The sequence below is a fragment of the Dicentrarchus labrax genome, unplaced genomic scaffold (genome assembly GCF_905237075.1).
Source record: "Dicentrarchus labrax unplaced genomic scaffold, dlabrax2021, whole genome shotgun sequence".
In the NCBI taxonomy this organism is placed as follows: Eukaryota; Metazoa; Chordata; class Actinopteri; family Moronidae; genus Dicentrarchus; species Dicentrarchus labrax.
Genome location: NW_026136707.1, coordinates 26,294,143 through 26,312,034, shown reverse-complemented (window position 1 = coordinate 26,312,034; position 17,892 = coordinate 26,294,143). Strand labels below are relative to the sequence as shown.

Sequence of the window (17,892 nt, the reverse complement as noted above, 5' to 3'; positions counted from 1 at the left end):
CGATAATATCGGAGGGCTGATATTATCGGACATGAATGGGTACAAGCGAAAAAGTAAATATTCTGAAACTGAAATACCACAGATGGAGGTGAAAACCACAAAAATGGGGGGAAAATAGTGTCTGTGAAGCATTACTGGGAACCTACTGAAATTGCACAGCAGAGTGCTGCTTGAGACATGTTGACCTCTGAAAGGAAATCTAACAGGGAGGAGTCAAATATCAAGGCAATGTCACATTATCCAATTTTATACAACACTACTCTGGCTGAATACAGAACTAGCAAAGAAGAGATGCTGTGTAAGTCATGAGACAGGACTGCATAATAACACTGTAAAACAGGTCCAATGGGGAAAGAAAGATGATCAGTTTATAGATTCAACTTAAATTCAGTATATTATATATTATATATATATATATATATATATTGTATATTTGTATGGTCTCTCTGATAGGTGGAGTAGCTTGCAGATTTTAGATTTACTTTTACACAAACAGATAAAAATTCCTGTCACATTATTATCGTGTGGTGACACGGAACATTTGCGAGAATTCATCCTGTCAGAACCACAGTGGTACTGGACCAAACCACGTCCTTTGAGGAAGTTCTGGCAGCTGTGGGGAAGGGCGCTAGGTGTGACACTGAGAAGATACTGTTCGTTAAACAACAATGCCAAAGAGGTTAGCGTAGATGCTGCTAGCGTCAGTGATATCAGAACTAGGGAGTATTTCTTCGCTGAAAGAAGAGCAAAAAACCGCACTGAAGGCTTTTAGATGGAAAAAATGTTTTCTCTCTTCACCCGACTGGCTTCGGTAAGAGTGGATTGATTGGTGGAAGTTTACCATATAGACGGTCATAGACAGATGGTTCATCCAATCACCTGCTTAGTATTTTTTGATATTTGTCATTTGCCTGCCCTTTTTGCCTGACAGTTTCCAATGATGAATTCCCAGGTATGTTACACAGAACTATCCGTCAGGTTAGCTAAACAATGCATTATAGATGGACATGAAGCCACTAATGGGAAATGACACTTAAAACAGTAAATCTGGAGAGGAATGTGAAGAGATGTGTCCCTGTAAGGTATAACCTTAGCTGTTTCACCTCAGGCACTAACACTGAAAATACTGATCTTTGAGGTGAAGGATAAAATTAAGACAAATGGAACAATCGAGAGATAAATGGGCAAAGAAACGTGTCTTACTGGAGAACTAACAATCTGTCTAAACCTCATCAACTTGAAGCCCATTCCAGTGATTGATTAGTTGTCTGCCCTAGTCACTTTGATTGGAAAAGCTCAAGCCTAGTGAATCACTTTCTCTATGGGCAAACCACATAATGTCTGCTGAGAGCAGAAAAGATGATTGTAGTCCTCCTGGGGACACATCTCTCTGATGCTGCCTGTTCCTCCTTGGGGCTTGAGGTTTGATATGACAGCTTACCCAATGGCCACCGATGAGGATGACATCCCCTCAGATATCCTCCTTCTTGGCTCTTGTTGTCGCGTTGAGAAATCTCCTTGATGCTGTCAGTCATCGTCTTGTGCCATGCCCACGCAGAAAAAGCTGTGCCAAATAGGTCAAATGTTTATTCAATTTAATCCTCGCGAGCCTGTGCATGTATGTCAAAAACTCTGTCTCATTTGTGTTTATTATCCAACAAATTACAATTTGGAATTTGATCAAGAGTAGAAAAAAATTCTCCCCCACTGTCTCTTGCCATTTGTAATTCATATTGATGCCTGCCAATACCATACGGGGAAGGGATTAGTTTGATTTTCCAGTGGGAGAGTGGCATGATTTAAGCTGGTGGTGAAGTGGTGCCATTCGCCTCTTGCTTCCAGAAAACTGCAATCAAAACTGGTGATGTGACCACACATTTTAAAGGAATCCTTCATTGCATTTAATTGATTTAGGCATGGGGAAAGAGTGGAAAATACATTTAAAATTAAAAATATAATTTTTTTTAGTTTAAAAGTCAAGATTGGAGAAATTAAAGCTAAATTATTATTATTTTGGCCATCAGGGGGCGAAATTAAAACAAAACATCTGGCATGTAATCACCTCTTGGTTAACCTCTTAAACATAAATAATAAATATATATAGCTTATTTATTCCAGGAGAAGAAAAAAAAATATTAAAAGGGATGATGGGGTGCCCTAATAGATCTGGTAGAGCTGGGGCTCCACATACCAAGGCTGAGTCCTTTTGCTGCGTGTCATCCCCTCTCTCTCTCCTCCTTTCCTGTAACTCTTCAGCTGTCTCTATCAATTAAAGACAATAACCCCCCCAAAAAAAAACAAATTGAACAACAGAAGAAAAATGTTGACTCAAAATAAGTCACAGTAATAGAAGGTTTTGTGGGTTTTACATGACATAGGACATGTTGGATTTTTAATATTTAAGCATCTTTCCATGTTTCTCTGCTCTGATTGGTTGTTTTTTTCAGGCTTGGTAAATTCTAGTAAATGCCTTTAGGAGCACTGGGAGGAGCCAGAGGAAGCTGCTTATCTGTCTCGTGTACAAATGTCAGGATATAGTGAAAGTTTCAGAAAATGTGACAAAACGTTATTTTTCTAAAAACGTTCTACTGCAGCTTTAACATTTATCTGGCCACAACCTGAGACTATTGGGAAGGTTGCATTTTTCAAATAGTGTATTTTAGAATAATGTGATAAGTTACAGAGATGTACAACATCCTGAAATACCAGGATGAGTCACACTGAAATATAACATCCTGTAAATATCTTACTTGGAGACATCATCACCTTGAATATTCTTTAAGTGGCTGCTCTGACCCCACTCTCCCCTACAGCCCATTTCATCCCAGAAGAGAAAACAAAGGCACTGCTGCAGAGGGGATAATGTGTCTGTGTGTCCTGGCTTGCGTGTGTGTGTTCCAGCTCTGAGGATCTACATATGTATGCTGCCTGTGTCATATTTACTCCCCCAGCCATATGGAAGGTGTCTGGATTGGTGTTTGAGAATAGTATACCCCACTTAGCTCAGTATTTATATTAAATATTAAATCCAATTTAAATACAAAATTACCATATGAAATATTAACCGAGAGTGTAAATATTTAATGCAAGCCCTTTACCATAGGCCTGGTATTCATTACCATGCAGCGCTAGATTTTAATGGCCAATTTCCCTTGAGACTGTGTGGGTTTCTTTTTTCCCCTCAACATTGCAGCAGGGGGCGCTGTTGCTCTACGTTTCTCTGGTGGAGAGCGTCCAAAAATAAATACATGTTTATAAAGAAAGGAGGAGACGAACTGAGAGAGTTTAAAAAAAAAAGATGCAGCTCTTGCACAGTGAGTTACTGTGCGTTTTTATTCTCTTTCAAGTCAAAGGTCAAAATGTCTAGAGCTGAAGTAATTCTAGAGCGCAACAAATGAGAGAAATTGATTCATAGGTCATCAGCTGTGTGATGTGAGTGGCATCTGCCCAGTGTGTTTACATGTCATAAACATGCATACTGGGGAAAAAAATGATTGAAGGGGAAAACAGGTAAGGACAACATAAATCAGACACTTTCCTATTAATTCATCTTATGCACATTAAAGCAAAAACAATTCCATTCCAACTTTGGGCAATAGGGGTCAGGCTTACACTACCTGACAAAGGTGTTCTTTAAATTATAGTACGGAGAGAAAGAAGCCTGACTCTTTCTATTTGTTTCTCTCTATGATTGATCCCTTCAACACACAGCCTTGATATAGTCCTGCCACATTACAGTACAAGGAGATTTCCATTTAAATCCTTAGAACACAAATTAGACTGTATGTGATGTCCTTCAGGTACGATGGAAGCCAAAATTTCCCTGTGAAATTCATCAGTCAGGAGAGGTGCCACTTCCTTGTCCAAAAACATGCAAGAAATTGAAGTTGATGTTCCTGGAGGGAGAAATATAAAGGATGAAGAGGCGAGATGAACTTGGAGGAAAGATGGTGAAAGCTGTGAGTTAAAGAAATTAGCTTTATAGAGTGCCGGGGAGGAGGTGTGGGGTTAGAGATGCATGGGCACGCAGCTCCTCTGAGGCAAGGCGGGGAGGAACATTAATCATTGGGAGACATCTGTTCATTCTGCCGCTTTACAATTCTGTCAAAGAGCTTGGACTCCCCCCACCCGCCCACTCAGAGAAAACCTGTCCTCCGTTAAGCATGGACAGGCAGAGTGAAACATCAGAGTTGGCCTCCGCTAAGAGCCGCCTTCAATTTGATTTCCATTCAAGCCAATTTAAGATGAACAAAACACGGGGACAGGGAAAAGGGTGCAGTGTGTAAATCAGTGCCATTATCTGCATACGACCGGTTTTATGGAGCAAGAGACTTGTCATATAGGAGAAACAGCTGTGCATATGCACATGTCATAAGCTGACACATCCACACACGGTATTTGCATATGGAAATTCAATCATTATTCAGAGGATCATCGTAAGCTTAAATTAATTGACGCATGTCTAACCCCAAACCTTACCGTAACATTAAAGATTATATATATGGAATTCACCTACCACTAGATGTCGCACAAGAGCACGAGCATCCCAGACCAAAACCATGGGTGCTATTGTCACTTCAAACTGAATAGAAACAAAGTAACACACACCAAAATCGTCTTTGTAAGTCTTTCCAACAATCACCCGTTTTGGTCAAAATAAATCCTTAATTTACAAATTAGATGTGAAAATATCTGCTCATAATGGGCTGCTTTGGCCACTGACAATCCCTACAGTGATGCGTTTACAAGCTGCGATATCTGCTGGGGGGGTTACTAAGTACTGACAGTGTAGGTTGCCCAAACTTTTGCATGTGCCAGAACGATGTTTTTACATTTGTATTTTTGTTCAATTAATGAAATAAAACGAAACAATACATGCATGTTTGCTGCAAGTATTGTGTTTTATGTCCCATAACCTCGAGAGGCTGTCCATCTTTTCAATGAAATCATTTGTCAAGGGATGGCCGAAGATTTGTGCCAATATGGAGCTATTAGCTACCAATGACTTTTTGAATGTGAATATTTTGTCTCAGATGCTACTACTCATTTACATGAAAGTACGAAACCCACTTTTAATAATAAAAGGTATTGGTATCGTATCAGTATTAGTATCATATCTGTATTGTATCGATATGGCATCAATATCGGTATCATATCAGCATGGGTGATTCTGGCCCTGTCTTACTTTGTATCGGATTGAGATAAAATTTTGCACCTGATTTTTAATGTTTGTCCCTGCCTAGGCTGCTGAAGGACTGCATTTGCAGCCCCCAGTGGACATTTTGTATGGAACTCAGAAACAGAGCAGCATTATTACTCACAGCTGTTTTCACCAATAACCATGTGTAATCAAATTAATCTGCATTGAAATCGTCTGGACACAGTGCAGAGTTGAATTTTAACATATCAACAGTAAGCTGAAAGGGCATCTTGGGGTTTTGAGGCATCTGTAAGCTCTGTAACAAAATCAGACAGTGTATCTGTAATGTTCCACATATTTCTGTGCAGAGCGAGGACCCTATAAATCTCTCTTATCTGCTCAGATTGGTCCTGCTTGTTCAAGAGCCCTGTTATATTTTCAGTGGGAGTATCAAATCAAATCTGAATTCAACCTGTGAGCGTACAGCGGTCCAAATGGTGTCCTCCCATTGGCAACAGAGGAGAGCAGAAGATGAATGAGGCCTTTCTGTGGGTTTTGAGGACTGCAGGCATGAGGGTGCTTTGTCATCATAATATTGAAAGTGAGTTTTGCAAGAGTTTGTGCCTTTTGGCCATGAAGGTGTGTGCTGCCTTGTTTCACAACTCATTAGAGTCAACATTTTGATTGACTGCCTGCTGTTCAGCTGATATTGGAGTTCATACAAATTTCTAAAAGCTCTGTGGAACTTTCATATTGAGAGTTTTTATATTTTTGGTGGTACTTTTTGACCTTGACAGTAGGAGAATAATACCTAAAATCCTTAGGAGACAGAACTGAACTGAAGCTGCTATTTCTCTTTCATAACCTCATTAATTGTGTTTATTTCCTGTACCTTTCTCATTTATTTCAATTAAGCTTCATGCTGTTTTCTCCCTCTGTGATTTGTCATCCTCTGCCTAACGTTTTGGTATTTCTACTTAATTTTAATCTCTCAGTGATTTACTTTACTGTAGGTGGATATTAAGATATTTATGTTATTGTTACACTTGCTTCTGAGTAGCCAGAAGGGATGTAATAAGCAAGTAATAGCTGTCATGAGTTGTCCGGATATAGGGGAAAGAAATAGGCTGCAATGAGCACTGATTTACAATTATAATTAAACCACTACAAACTATTTTCTAAGCTCTGTGATTCTAATAGGCTTACAAAATCTTAGCACACATCTGCTGACCAATCAAAACAAGTATTTTTCAGTGGCCATTATATAGCAGTTATTCAATTCTGATTGGCTGGAGGCTGCATATTCTTTTTTTATATATATATTTCTGGTGGATTTTATTACCTTTAAATCTGCAGCAGGTAACTTTTATAAAAATAACTTATTGCCATTCACTGAAACGGGCTAATCTATGAAAAACATCTGGTTCCTCTGGCTCCTCATAGTTATCCTAATGATATTTGCAAGAATCTACCGGAATCTACTGCTAATTTCAGTTAAGTGACAATGTGCAAATTTACTGACTAATTTTTGGGTGAGCTAATATATAATAGTAGTCTTATGACTCTATGTATAACACAGGGCGTTTATCCTTTGCTGGACGGGGTGTGCTTACAGCACAGTGTTTGGGAACCACTTTACTTTGACCCACTTTACTTGCCGTAGTTGTGTGTTCATAACAGACCTGAGCAAGTGGATGAGATTAGCCTCAGTGAATGCAATATTATCTTGACTTAAACATGGCCAAAACTAGAAAAATAAGACCGAAGTAATAAACATGAAACAGAGGCAACTGTCATGAAATTCCCCTCATTCAAATACACACACAAACACACACACACACACACACACACACACACACACACACACACACACACACACACACACACACACACACACACACACACACACACAAATGTCTCATTTATTGCATAAAAACTATTCTTAGGCAGTACATTTTAACACTTATTTTATTGGTCAAAGAAATATTCTCCAAAGCCTTGTATTCTACAAGCAGGCAGGCCATGCCAGGTCATATAAACAAAGATCCTGACTCATACTCCTTAAAATAAGCTAATCAAAGCAGCCTGGCACTTCATTCTGACAACAAAGAACAGCAGCAGCCATGTCAATCAAGACTGTTTAAAAAATCTTTCCGTCGGGATTTGTTTTGAAGAGTCAGGGCTATTAAAGATGTCACATAAAGATTTTTGCATCACATTTCTCTGCTAACGAGGGCAGTTCGCCGCCGAAGAGAAGCAAAAAGATTGGGCCCAATTACGTACGTCTCTTTTGCTTTATAGTGTGCAGATGCGTAGATCTCGTCCACGCGCCTGTTGTTGTTGTTGTATCGCACCAAAACTCTGTCCTTGTTACTTTCAGGGTCTTTGTGGTTGTAGTACTTCCTGACTTCATATGGCAGGTCCTCGGAATGGGGAGCGTTGAGGTTTCCGATGGTGTAGTACTTGTATTGCCTTTTATCCTCTATGACAGGAAGCAGATGCCTGGGCCCCCGGTTCTTAAACTCATGAAATCCATAAACACCTTGCGTGGGATCACACAGAGCCACCATGTTGTTGTCCAGGCAGTTGTTAACGTACCACTCCAGCAACTTGAGGCCGTGGCGAGGCGGTGGTTGACCGAACCCACTGTCTTGCAGCTCCTGATCTGAATCGAGGGTTTTCAGGGCTGAGGTCAGGAGGACTGACAGCACCAGAGTGAAATGAAACATGAACTTCATCTCTCTGCCACGTCGAGGTTATCTATAAAAAAAGATCCATTGCAGTATCTTGATGAAAACATGCCACTTTACATGAGTGTAAGTACATAACAGCTGTATCCTTCAACAACTTACCTCACAGCCGGTAATAACAGAAGCAAATCTGTCTGTGACAGCCGTCTCCAAATGTGCCTGAAACTACAGCTTAAGTCTATGCTGCAGATGAAAGCACTTCCTGGGCCCTGTGGTTGACTTCTCTCTGTCTTGTGTGTGTAGGATGAAAGCAACACACTTGTTATTTTGACCAGAGGTAAAGCTATTTTCACTCTCAATTTGCGATGAAAGAGGAAGTGCTGTAGTTTCTGCACAGCTGGGGTCTGCAGAAAGATTGGTTTAAATTTAGCCAAGTTAAGCCTCAGCTCGAAAGAACCATGTATGCTGACAGCTGCACAGTAGCAGGTATCAAACACATTCAACAAGTTGAACATGTAAATGTTCAACATGATGACTCTCATCATGGTGAGTATGTTGTTTTCAGCTGTGGCACTGTGCTTGCATTGTGACAGGAAGGAAAGCGCAACTGAAGATTATGGTTCACAGTACTTTGTGGTCGTCAGGAATGGTTTTTACTTCTGCTTTCACTTCCACTTGTGAATGACATCTGCCATCTGATTCAACTACTTAAAAAAACATATTGAGATCAGCTATAATCATTAATTTAGGTGTAACTAAGGTGACTTAAGTGCAGAGGAGATAAAAAAAAAAAAACAGTGCTCAATTCTACATCAGCTGTGATGTTGGGTATGGTCAAAATCTTATCTTATATCTACACAAAAATACATGTACCTGTAGTTTGCAGGCTTACAGAATCAACATGAACACCTAGCCAATCTCCACAATTGTTTAACCTAGTTAAACCTAGTGTATTGGGGAGCCAGTTCCAAACTGGACACTGGATCTCAACTGGACACATGAGAGCAGCAGTAATTTGGACATTTGTAGGCAGAACTACCTGTAAACTCAAGACTGATATATTATCATCTAGTAAAGTTGTTGTTGTGAATAGTTGTTGTGGTGAATGTGTTTAGAGTTAAAATTCTTATTCCAGATCTAGCAGGCCTGGAGCCTCAATTTGGAGTCATGTTTCCAGCCACCTGATAACACAGCGAATATTAACTGACATTGCTACTATATAATATAAAGTGATTTTCTGGTTGCCACAACTTAAAGATCCCCTCCAGTATTAAAACATATTCAAAAAGTCTGCTTGGAACAATGTGTGTCTGATATGTTTTTTGCATAAAAAAGTAGAATTTCCACAACAAAATCCTTAAAAAGTAATCTCCTCCTTCTACCTCATTAAAACCTCCAGAATATCTGAATATGCAAAGGTTGTTCATTTCTAAAGGTTTCCTGCTGGACCCAAGATGTCTCCTACTTCACTGTAATGTCCATTCTCAGTGGATGTGCACTGGTGGCTTCAAGTTTCTACATCACACTGTATAAGTTGCATACTGGACGTTAATAAATATAGTAAAGCTGCAAAACTATAAAAAAGCTGAAAGATGCTGGAGTTGGTAATTATTCTCTGTGGGTTTGTCACAACATGCACACTTTTCACATTACACATACTCATTTAATCAATTATTGATAGGAAAATATAAATAAGTGAAGTTTTAACATTATATCCAAAAATATTTAAAAGTACAAGAACAGTACAAAAACAACCAGCCACACCACACCTGTGTATATTCAACCCTTCAATTTGTAAGAAGTCAGTGCAGCAGTGCTTTTCCTCCAGACAAGACCTCCTAAAATGGGATTTGTATTTGATAGTGTGTGCTTGCTGGTGTAAGTCAGGCAGAGCTAATCAGGGTGACTTTGTGTTACCCAAGCTGAGTTCTAAGCTGTGTCCCATTTCAGGGGCTGTCTCCTTTGGAAGACACAGCCTATGATGGTGTAGCCTTTAGAAGGCTGAAAGCTAATGGGCTGAACCTGCACGTCTTCCCTAAATGAGATGTCATTGCCAGGTCCTGCTCCTCAGCCCACAGAGGCTGTGGTTGTTATTCACAGTGGAGAGTTTGCACCTGATGCAACGTTAGCCACTAAAGGAAAGGGAAAGAGGCACCTGGCTGTGGAGTGGAGACATCCAGGACAATCAAATATGTAATAATTCAATAATTTTGATATGCATAATGTGGATAATGTTAAAAAAGTTGTACATTTTTTTTATATGACCAATCTGAGCAGCACTGTGCAGTGTTACTACAAAACACACAGCCGCCAACACTAAAAAACATAGAGAGCTAAATCACATAAAGGCATTCTCCCAGGAAATACTTGAGAGTGCAATGTATCCGTCTCTAGGGAACCGTCTTTGCCCACAGCCATTATTAGACGTGTAGTCCACTTTATTTCCCCTTTTTTTCCCTGTTGTTGTCTCAGCACCAGTCTTGGCCCACTAACTGACTGAGGTCTTGAGTGGGTAGAGGGAATTACAACTGGACACAATGACAAGTGAGCATGCAATAGGCTGCGGGACAATGAGTGCTGTAAAGGATATGTTGGTTGTGTCTTCCAAATTGAAGGAAAGTATGACTGCATTTCCTGGATGAATTTAAAGGGAGTGCTTGCAGTGGGACATCCTGGTCTAACTTTCATATATACAGTTTTTTACAAAACATGGGTAAAACAAGACAGAACATAACAAAATGAGTCATTTGACATAGTTAGCATGATGGAGACCCACACAACTAATTAACTTACAGTCGCCGAGCGGGAAGGAGCTTGTTGCAGCAGTTCCTACTTTACTTTCCTTGTTCTTGGACTTCTGTCTTACACACTGTGAATCATGAGCACTTCATGTATCACTCTGTAAGCATGTTTGCACTACTGCAACTTTTTATTTATGGAATATTACCTGGAGACCATGGTTTCTTACACCGGCAATGAGCTACCAGTGTGCAGCTGGAGTTCCATCAGCATACATCTGCATAGACCAGAGGAAATATGGAGCGGTGTGCTGGATTTTTCCTTGAGGTTGAGGAAGGTGTCTAAACTATGGAAGCCCTGCATTGTTTCATTGCCAAAGAAAAGACGTCCCAGCACTCTCAATGACTACAGACCTGTGGCACTTAGATCACATCTCATAAAGACCTTTGAGAGGCTGGATCTGCAACACCTGAGGTCCCTTCTAACTTCTTTCCTGGACCTCCTGCATACCAGCCAAACAACAGAGTGGAGGATGCTGGATCATTTTCCTGACACACAAGACCCTGTAGAAGCAGGGAAGAACTGTAAAAGTCATGTTCTTTGACTACTCCAGTGCTTTCAACACTATCCATCCCTGCCTTCTAGATGAAAAAGCTGACACTGCATCTTGGATTATGGACTATGTCACTGGCTGGTCACTGTATGTCAGAGTGGATGGCTGTGCCTCTACGATTATGATAAGCAAAACTTGCATGCCTCAAGGAGCTGTAGTGGCAACAACAAGGAGAAGTACAGAGGACTGATGGAGAACATCATCACATGCTGCAACAACAATCACCGGAAGCTCAATATCAGCAAGACCAAAGAGCTGCTGGTGGACTACTAGGCAGTTTTTCCTTGCCCTTGTTGCCAAGTGCTTGCTCATGGTGGAACTGTTGGGTCTCTGTAAATAATGTTATAAGGAGTTCGGTCTAGACCTGCTCTATTTGAAAAGTGTCCTGAGATAACTTCTGTTATGAATTGGCGCTATACAAATAAAATTGAATTGAATTGAATTGAATATCATACCTTGTACACTAGGGTCAAAATCAATAAAAAACTTGTACTGGTATATGCTAGTATGATACTCAGAGAATCTTTATGACTTTGGTAATCCCCTGATGTTTCACTTAGAGCACACAATGTAGTACAGACCTCTGGTCCCCAGAGGATGAATCCTAATTATTTTGTTGATCCCTGACTTCTCCTGTAGCACCACCTTAATGGTGTAAAACCTTACATTTATAACTCTACTACTGGTCAGGCTCTACAGATGGCAAAGGCATCAGTATTTTGATTGTCCCATTGTACGTTGTGAGTTGCACTGTGTCCTCTAGGGGCCGCCAGTAGGGTTCAGACTTCTGAAAGTGTTGTAATGACTTTAGGCAGCCTACTATATACAGTGACTATAGACATCTGTGACCCTGTCTTGATAGCAGATTGATAGATTACCATGCAGTTTGGTACAGACATTCATGGTCTTTGGGAACTTTGGTCATTCTCTGATTTTTCATCTAGCATCATCATTAGGTCACATTTTCATTTCGTCCAACAATCCCATCAGCCTAAGCTGTACTTTATGCTTTGTGGTAATGAGCAAATGTTACTGTAAACACTCTTAACAGTCTAAAATTAGATTGTGGTAAACACTAAGGCAAACACTGATGATGTTTAAATTGCACAGTAATGTTTAGTACAGTAAATATTCTGACAGCACACTCTGGCCAATTACTACATTTACTTCACCACAACTGCTACAGAACAAAAGCAAAGTTCGGACCTCTTTTTTTAACAGTTTGCTCTTCTTCACAATGAGCATTCAAATCCCAGAGACTGAAAACCACACCCCATGTCCCATCATGAACAGCCTCCAGACCCTGACCTAAATGAACATAGCCTGTTCCACCCTTGCTTCCCCGGCCTTATTAAGAGATGTGATCTCAGCAGTTTTTACTGACAGAGATGACAGCCAGAACTTTGAAAAAAGACCCAAGTTGTCATAACAAGTTTTAGTAGGTGCTGGGGAAGGCTTGTCAAATCTATGTGTGTTTTGTTTCCTAGCAATGCCATAGACTCTGACATCCATCTTACTGTCTGGTAATATTTTGGGATAGCATCTACAGGTCTGTGAAGTCCCAATTTGGCTTCTAGTATCTGATGCCAAAGCAAGGACCATAGATTTAGTCTGAGCTACCCTTGTCAGAGCTTTGCCGGGGGACCTGAGATCCTGACTACTTTCAAAACCACAATACATAATGATAGATTGTTATCATTCTTTAATGTCTATCAGTCATAAATTTCACATTAAATAATTAGGCAGGCATCAGCTATTGCACATTCTGTAATATAACTACACTGAACCTTTCATCTGATAGTGAATACTGGTACAAGAGGTGACCTCTATCTTTTTGTGCACGTGCAGCAGTTCAGGCTTCAGTATTTATGTTGTTTACTTTATGAATAAAATATCCAGCCTTTTCACAGTGTTATCACATTTCTATCTTTTCCAGTAGCTCTACAATGGTAAATGGACCTGTACTTGTATAACACTTTTCTAGTCTTTCGACCACTCAAAGTGCTACATGCCACATTCACCCTTTCACACACATTCACTCAGTGATGAAGTCCATCAAACAGAAACTAACTCATTCATACACATTCACACAGCGATGCACAGCATCAGGAGTAATTCGGGGTTCAGTATCTTGCTCAAGGATACTTCAACAAGTGGCGGGAGGAGACGGGGATCACCACCAAACTTCCTCTGAGCAACAATCCAATCCCATCCTTGGATTCATTTTTGTAATTGTGGAGGAAACTAGCTTGGAAGATGGAAACGCTGGAAATATTCCATTATTTTGATTTTAACAAACAAAACTAGATTTTAATCATTGTCAAGTCTGAACTTTGTGGAGTCAGTTTTTTGTGTAAACATTCTCATATCATATGTTGTACTTAATGAACTGAAAACAAGTGAATCACAGCATGTTAGTCCTTTTACTCAATCCATTCGACTACTTAAAGGTTGACCAACTAAAACTACACAATGCTGACTTGGGACTACACATTGCTGATGGGATGGATGCAAAGGCTTTAGGCGGCACACTACAGGTGAATAGGAAACAATTTTAACTAATAGATTTTACCCAACTTACCCAATTGATGACTTACAATGTGTCCAGCTCTCTGCCTGGAGACTCAGGACTACCATTTCACCTGGACCTGAACGGTTTCAGTTGTTTGTCCCAATGATACGCATCTGATTTTTCCCAATGGCACAAACAACAGAGAGGAATAGAGAATACACAATTATTATTATTATTATTATTTTACCACTATAGGTATAGCAAGAAAGCCTGGACCCTGTGCATAAGCAGTCTCAATTGGCCCCTTCCCCTCTTAATATGAGCCATTCTGACACATGTACTAATAACCAATCAACAATTAAACACATGGATCTGTAATGATTATTAGGGTAGTGTATATGCTTTACTTTGAACAATCTCAGCACATTTCAGCCCTTTTTTCTCAGCATGTTAGAATTATGTTATAATAACAATAATAATAATAACTTTATTTATATATCAGTGCTTTGACAGAAATAAAGAACAAGATGAAAAAACATGGTAGAGTGAAGACAATGATGATGATTTATTTCTGTTAGTAAGATTTAGTTTCTTTAAGGTTTAGATTTATGGTAGAGAGAAGAAGCTCTGATCCCACGGCCCTATCTGGGCTGGTCTGGGCAGCTTCTCTTCTTTTTTTGATTTTGGCCAGCCCCTCAGGCCTTTGTTATTTTGACTGCTTTGACTAGTTTTTGACTTCTTGGTCTTTTTCATTGTTCAAAAATAAACCTTTTTTGGCAACTCCTGACTGTGTGATTATGTTAGACCTCTTTTTCAATGAGCCATTATGGGAAGGGGTTGTGACAGCGGGCACTATTGACTTTTGCCATTATTTTGCAGCCAACAAAATCCATTTTTAACAGACTTGTGTTTTTATTTTCATTGTATATGAAGGGGGAGTTTAAATTGATATGAAACAACTAGAAGAAATGAACACAGTGCATCCTCACCATGGCCAGTCTTTTTTGTTTATTGTAACAAAGCTGCTAATTTTACACTAACAAGGTTCCATTTAATTACAAATAAAAACAAACGAATTCAAGGCCTATTGATGGCTCCCCACTGTTGGGCCCTGAGTGGTTTAGTTCCACTATTTCCTCCACTACGACACCCATAGATTCCCGTTACATTTACCTACTAGAAGTGAGTATTTTGGCTGTATATTTGCTGTTTTTCAAGCCAGCGATTCTGTGAAGTCAGTGAAGCTAAAAAAAGATGAATTGACAGTCAACAGTCAGTTATCAGAGAATAATAATCTTGCTTTATTGTTGACTCTCTACATAAATTGTGAGGTGACTGTATCTCATCAATTCTCCTTTCACTGTTTGCTTCTTTGAAACAGAATTGAGACATTTCTAAATCACTTCTGATAGGAGTTAATGCATCCCCATAAACAAAGAGTACAAAAAGACAAACCTGTTTCTTTCACAGATTATCTGTCTCATGTACTACTGTCAGGATATAGTGAAGGTTTTAGCAGTGATGACAAAAAGTTATTTTTATAAAAGTTATCCAAGCTCTAATGTTATACGCGTTTGAACCATCAATAATTGAGTAAATGAAAGTGTAAACTTGAGAGTGGCAAGGCTTTCTTGTGAGTGAAGCTCTGACTGTTTGCACAGCAGTCATTACAAGCTTTTGCACTGACATAACACATCGGCATATATCCAATGTTGGGTATGTTTTGAGGAAACAACGTGATTTTCATACATGCTAATGTTACAAATACAGAAACTACAATGTTTAATGTGGCTGTTTATCAGTGTTGATGATAAATATAGTCAATTGAAGCAATGCATTCCTCAGTGCACGCTATATTGACCAGCTACTGCATGAACTAGCCTATGGGGATAGGGATAGCCCTTGTTAACAAAATGATGACAATGCACCCCCCTTGTTAACCTGCCACCCCCCCTCTCCATTCCCTAGCAGGAGAGAGAGTGCAGGGGTGTTGTTTAGTTGAATATATTCACTCATTAATGTTGTGCATCATAGAACCTATGGCCCCGACCATGCCTCTGCAATATCAGCAGCCTAACTGTGCTATGTACTGATAAAACCATGGTGCTGTCCATGGTGCTGCAGTAGCAGACAGATTTGTAATTGTGCCTTTTTAATTCACTCCTGCCATTTTGGAAGTTTCATCTTGAATCTATAATATTCTCTAAACTATATACTATAATTCAATTCTATACAATATTGCAGCCTATATACACGAGAAGTGTCACCGTCATGATCAAAGTGACAGGTAGCAACGTGTAGTCGTAGAAAAGCGAGAGGATCATAGAGGGAGCAGATTGCACAACCATAATCAGGTCTTACACTGCACATTATGTAGCTAAATCAAAATATACAACCTGTAATCTATACAGCTACAACAGCAACAAGTTTAACATTAATTAAGCTGGATTTGATTGATATTTATTTGTGTTAAAACATTTTTCATAAAAAATACTTTTTTATGAAAACATCTACTTTTAAAACTAGGTGTACAAAAGTTTTACAACTAAAATAAATATGTCAAGCCATCTTAACATCACACAATAATACTTTGTACAAATTTATTTCTTAAAAACTCATCTGTTTCCACTTTTTAAACATGCAAACAGTTAGTTAGGTAGTTAGCTTTTGTAAGGAAGTGTAACTCATGCTGTTGGTCACTGTTGGTCAATATAGCACGCACTGGGGAATCTATTGCTTCAGTTGGCAACATTTACCATTAATACTAATAGGACACCCACATAATATATGGTGAATTTTCCCTTTAATGTGCAGCAGGAAAACAGCAGGAAATGCATATACTAACATGTTTTTTTTTACAAAAAATACTTGTGTGGGAGGAGAGTGTTCTGTGGTTCTATTGTCCATTGATTTTTTGGGACACTCATGGGCATTATCACTGCTACTAGCTGCTGCCTGCATGTCCTTGATTGTTGCAAATGGCATACCCTTCTGTGAATGAGTTCATAGATGGGACAAAGTAAAAAGCATTAATCTTCCTACAAACTTTGAATAAGCCAGTTTTCCTGCAGGTCTGGGCTTAAGGATTTGATGCTGGGACTAAAGTTTGAGAAAAGATGGATTTAAACTGATCAACAGTCAGACTGAGCTAACCCATGTGCTTAGATCACCAGGCGTAGGATTTGAGAGCTATCAACAAGATACACGGAGTACTGTCAAGCATAATGATTTGTGATTGTGAATTTGTGATTAATATGCAGATATAAGAAGAATAAGAAGAAAAATTGGTGAAATGTTCCATTATAATTAGATTTACTTAGCATTTAAGTTTTGAGGTCATGGTTATGAATTAAAAAGCCCTCACAATGGTATAAGTTCACCGGTGTGTGTGTGTGTGTGTGTGTGTGTGTGTGTGTGTGTGTGTGTGTGTGTGTGTGTGTGTGGGTGTGTGTGTGCACGAGAGTGTTTGTGTCCAGAAAGAGAGAATTTCACTGTCATTGTCACACGTAAGTACATCTGTGCTTTTTGTGCTTCTTCGATGGAGCGTCGACATTGACTGAGTCAGACTGGCAGTAAAACCTTCCCTGTAAGTCAGTCTGACACTTCTATTGAGGAGCTGCCAGGCACCCTGGGGCTTGCTCTATACCTCATCCCTTTACTGCAGTGTCAGCCTGCTCCCACAGCCACTTCTGAAATTACCCCGCACACTCTCGATTTACCCCCCCCCCGACACACACACACACACACACACACACAAAATGGACTCCCCTTAAATCTGCTGCACGCGTCAGCCCCAATAATGAAGCCAAAGTGTTTAATATCACAGCACATGATGAGACTGCGACGTAAGTGTCTCCCCATTGTACTCCATCTTTAGAATAGTGTGTGAAAGTTTTGGTTAATGGGTGAGTGTGCATGCACAAGGTATCTGCAGGTTTCAGAAAGCCAAATTTAGGGTTTTTTAAAATCCTACAACTACCTGGAAGAGGATTTAAGACCAGCAACTAAATCTATTGTGCATAAACAAGATGCTGAATCCAGCTATGCAAGTTGTAAAACAGAATTTGGTCAGTGAACAGAAGATGATGCCATAAAATGTTCAGCTGTTTTAACAAAGTAGATAGGATCCTTAATAATCCAGACCACGTCAGTAGAATATTAAGAAAAAACTGTTGTCAAAACAAGTGTTATACCCCTT

The 17,892-nt window shown here is 39.5% G+C and overlaps 1 protein-coding gene across 1 annotated transcript; it reads right to left on the bottom strand.

Moving 5' to 3' along the window:
- Nucleotides 1–7,090: 7,090 nt before the first annotated feature.
- On the bottom strand, nucleotides 7,091–8,344 carry si:ch211-198c19.1 (uncharacterized protein LOC100151013 homolog). Its single transcript, XM_051407379.1, has 2 exons — nucleotides 7,993–8,344; nucleotides 7,091–7,900 (listed from the first exon to the last, which is right to left on the bottom strand). Exon 2 carries the CDS (start codon nucleotides 7,876–7,878, stop codon nucleotides 7,354–7,356), a length of 525 nt encoding a protein of 174 aa, XP_051263339.1. The 5' UTR covers nucleotides 7,879–7,900; nucleotides 7,993–8,344; the 3' UTR covers nucleotides 7,091–7,353.
- Between the last annotated feature and the right edge of the window lie 9,548 nt (nucleotides 8,345–17,892).

Bases quoted from the DNA above. Each gene is read 5' to 3' on its own strand.
- si:ch211-198c19.1 (XM_051407379.1), bottom strand. From the start codon at position 7,878: ATGAAGTTCATGTTTCATTTCACTCTGGTGCTGTCAGTCCTCCTGACC.